This window comes from Crocuta crocuta, unplaced genomic scaffold (genome assembly GCF_008692635.1).
Source record: "Crocuta crocuta isolate KB4526 unplaced genomic scaffold, BGI_CrCroc_1.0 scaffold13, whole genome shotgun sequence".
Classification (NCBI taxonomy): Eukaryota; Metazoa; Chordata; class Mammalia; order Carnivora; family Hyaenidae; genus Crocuta; species Crocuta crocuta.
The window spans coordinates 8,253,346-8,256,272 of record NW_027530007.1 but is presented as its reverse complement, the minus strand read 5'-3'; the positions used below and the strand labels follow the sequence as shown (position 1 = coordinate 8,256,272).

General features: G+C 61.9%; 1 protein-coding gene across 1 annotated transcript in view; it reads left to right on the top strand.

Moving 5' to 3' along the window:
• PRKCZ (protein kinase C zeta) overlaps positions 1–2,927 on the top strand; it is a 92,969-nt gene that overhangs the window by 15,474 nt on the left and 74,568 nt on the right. Inside the window, exons 12-13 of the mRNA XM_077764000.1 lie at positions 367–456; positions 1,731–1,781. Of these exons, the coding sequence (XP_077620126.1) occupies positions 367–456; positions 1,731–1,781 (141 nt within the window). The remainder of the gene's footprint in view (positions 1–366; positions 457–1,730; positions 1,782–2,927) is intronic.

Below are 2,927 nucleotides of genomic sequence, written 5' to 3'. Positions count from 1 at the left end.
TAAGCCCTGGGGGGGGGGAGTGGGTTCTGTGCTTTCTATGTTCCTCTCCAGGATGGGGGTAGAGAGGCTTTGCTTTTGTCCAGGACTGACCCAAGAAGAATGTCCTTAATCTTTCCCAGGCCGGGAGAGTTAGCTCGGTTTCACCCTCCAGGTGGCCTTCTCAGGGCTCTGGGTGAACTCACTTCCCTTCGGGGGTCCACTGGTTCCGATGTGGGGCCCTGGTCGGAGTTGATTCCTGGTCTGGCTGGTCGTTCTTGGACTTCCCAGCTCTGTTGTGGGTCCCGAGCAGAGACCTTTCCAAACTCGAGTTGGACCCCTTGGCCATAGGCCTGCGGTGACCCCAGTGATGTCTCTTGCCCCGCCTAGGTGACCCCTGCACGGTGTCCTCCCAGATGGAGCTGGAGGAGGCCTTCCGCCTGGCCTGTCAGCACAGGGACGAAGGGCTCACCATTCACGGTCAGTGGCAGCTGGCGGGATGGGCGGCCCCACTGCTGTCCGGGGAGGTGGGAGCCCAGTGTCTTTCCCCGACAGCCTGGGGGACTAGCGCCACGTGGAAGGTTGTGGTTCACCGTGCCGGGATTCCAGAGAATTTAAGGATGTTGAATACAGTGCAGTTTGGGTTTGCTTTTTCTCTTACGTTTTATTACCCCAAATAAAAAAACTGCTGTAGCTGATGAAGAGTCAGGGAAGCTCCTTCTCACTGGACACGGGAGCCTGGCTTCTGGGTGCTGGTCCTCATCGTCCCCATTGCCTGGAGGTCACCATCCTTGCACACTCCAGAAGCCTGGACTCACCCACCGGCCTCCACCTGTTCTCGGTCCCCAGNGGATGGGACCTTCCCTGTGCCTTTCTCGGGGCTCACAGCTTTCCTCAGCCTGGTAAGCTCAGAGCTGGGCTATAAGTGAGTCATGGGAAATGCAAATTGTTGTCATTTCAGTATGGGTTCTGTACCTTGGGGGTTCCAGGCGGCGCCCCCAGCACTTCCGGGGTCTGCAGGGTGTCTGCGCGCCGTTCTGGCGGCTGTGGCCGGCCAGCCGCGTCTGCAGTCCCCGCTGTGCACGGCGGGCGGGCCGTGAGTGGTTTCTGTGGGACCGTCACTGTCCCCGGTACTGGGGTGGGGGGTGCTTACACCATCGTTTCTGAGGCTGTTTATGTAAACGTGGTTTGCAAACGAGACCCAGCCTGGCCTGCCTCGTGGCACTAAGCTCGCTGGTGTGGCCTCTTGACGCTGACGGTCGTGGTACTTTAAAAAGCCACTTCTGTTTTCTTGATTAAGGGAGGCGTTGTCGCCCCTCGGGTTTACTACTTTCTGAGCTTGTGTTTTAATAATCTACTATGGAAGCCCAGGGTGTATTTTAAGATATTTAATTTTGACTCCACTTGAGTATGAAGTGAGACCTAACGTGCTTTCCGAAGTCCACTGCGAAGACGGTGCGTGTCCTCCTCCGTCCGCGCTGATTCTGGGCTCGGCCCCGGGAGGCCCCCTTGGGCGGCTGAGTCCCCTGACTGCTTCCCCCCCGGGTTTGTCAGTGGACTTTGAAGTCCTCTGAAAGGGGGTTTGACGTCGGTGTCCTTGGGCTCCCACGGCTGTGCCCCGTGAGCGTCTCCTAGCAGTGGGCTTGTGAGCAGCGTGGCCTTTGTGTGCAAAGTGTGCAAAGCCTGACTGGAGCAAGACCTTCTGCGAGGCGCACCGAGTGACAGACGCCCCCCCCTTCTCTCCCTCTGCGCAGTGTTCCCCAGCACCCCCGAGCAGCCAGGCATGCCGTGTCCCGGAGAAAACAGTGAGTACCTCTTCCTATGACTCGTGTTGTGTGTTCTGGCGTGAATTTGTGGCCCATCGAGTCGGGAAGGGGGAGAGGGGTGCCTTCCGTGGCCCATGGCTTAGGAACATTTATTCTTGAGCAGCGACTGGGGGCAGAGTGCGTGGTTGATGTGGCCTCACGTGGGGCTTGCCCTTGCCCTCGGGGGTGGCTAGCGAGTGCTGGCCTCCCGGCCCTGGCTTGGCCGTNGAGCTGGACGCGGCTCCCAGGCGCCTGCTCCAGCTCCAGCCACCCCACACCTGGTCATTTGCCCTCTCCCCGTCCAAACTGGCCCCCAGGGGGGAGGGGGGCGTGTGCTTTCCATCTCCGCGTGCGGCTGTTGTACGAGTTGGAGCCCCAGGAGCGGTGGGGCCAGAGGAGAGCTTCTGACCTTGTCCCGGGGGCCAGTGGCCCCCAAGCAGGTCAGAGCAGTACTGTCCCCCCCGTCCTCAAGGGCATAGCACCACGGGGGGCATAAGCTGCTCACCAGCTGCCCAGATCCCTCACCTCCCCCCACCCGGCGCCGCGTCCTCTGTGTGGTGAGCACCGACCTCTGGGCTAAGGTGCCTGCGTGTTCGCCCGGCTCAGCCCCGGTCCAGCAGGGGACCCGGGCGCAGGCTCTGGGGCAGCCTCTTGTCAGGCCTCTCGGCCTGTGCTGAGTTCCTGCAGCCTCACTAGACCCGGTGGAGAGGTTGGGGGGCCATTGTGTCTGTGAGCCTTGGGTTTAAGGTGGGGGGGCTGAAGACAGACTTGGGGGCCCTTAGCGTAGAGGAGAGAGTGGCTGGTGTTTGGGGAGTGGCCTTGGGGCTTCCAGAGAGAACAGGGGACCCCGGGGAGCAGCCCGGCGGGAGTGGAGCAGGGTGGTCTGCTGGGGCCCTGGCGGGTGGACGGGTGCTGGATGGGAGGCGCGGGGGCGGGGGGAGCGTAAGGAGACNTGCAGACTGAGACTTGGAGGCCAGGAAGCTGCCCTGAGGAGGGGGTGGGAGGGGAGCTGGCGCGTGGGCCACAGAGAGCCCGGGGACAGGGTGGTGGACGCGGGTGCCCTTGTGTGGCTTTGCTGTGGCTTTGCTGAGCGTGGGACTTGGGAGCTGCCCGGAGGTTTATGAGGTGGGACAGACAGTGGGTGCC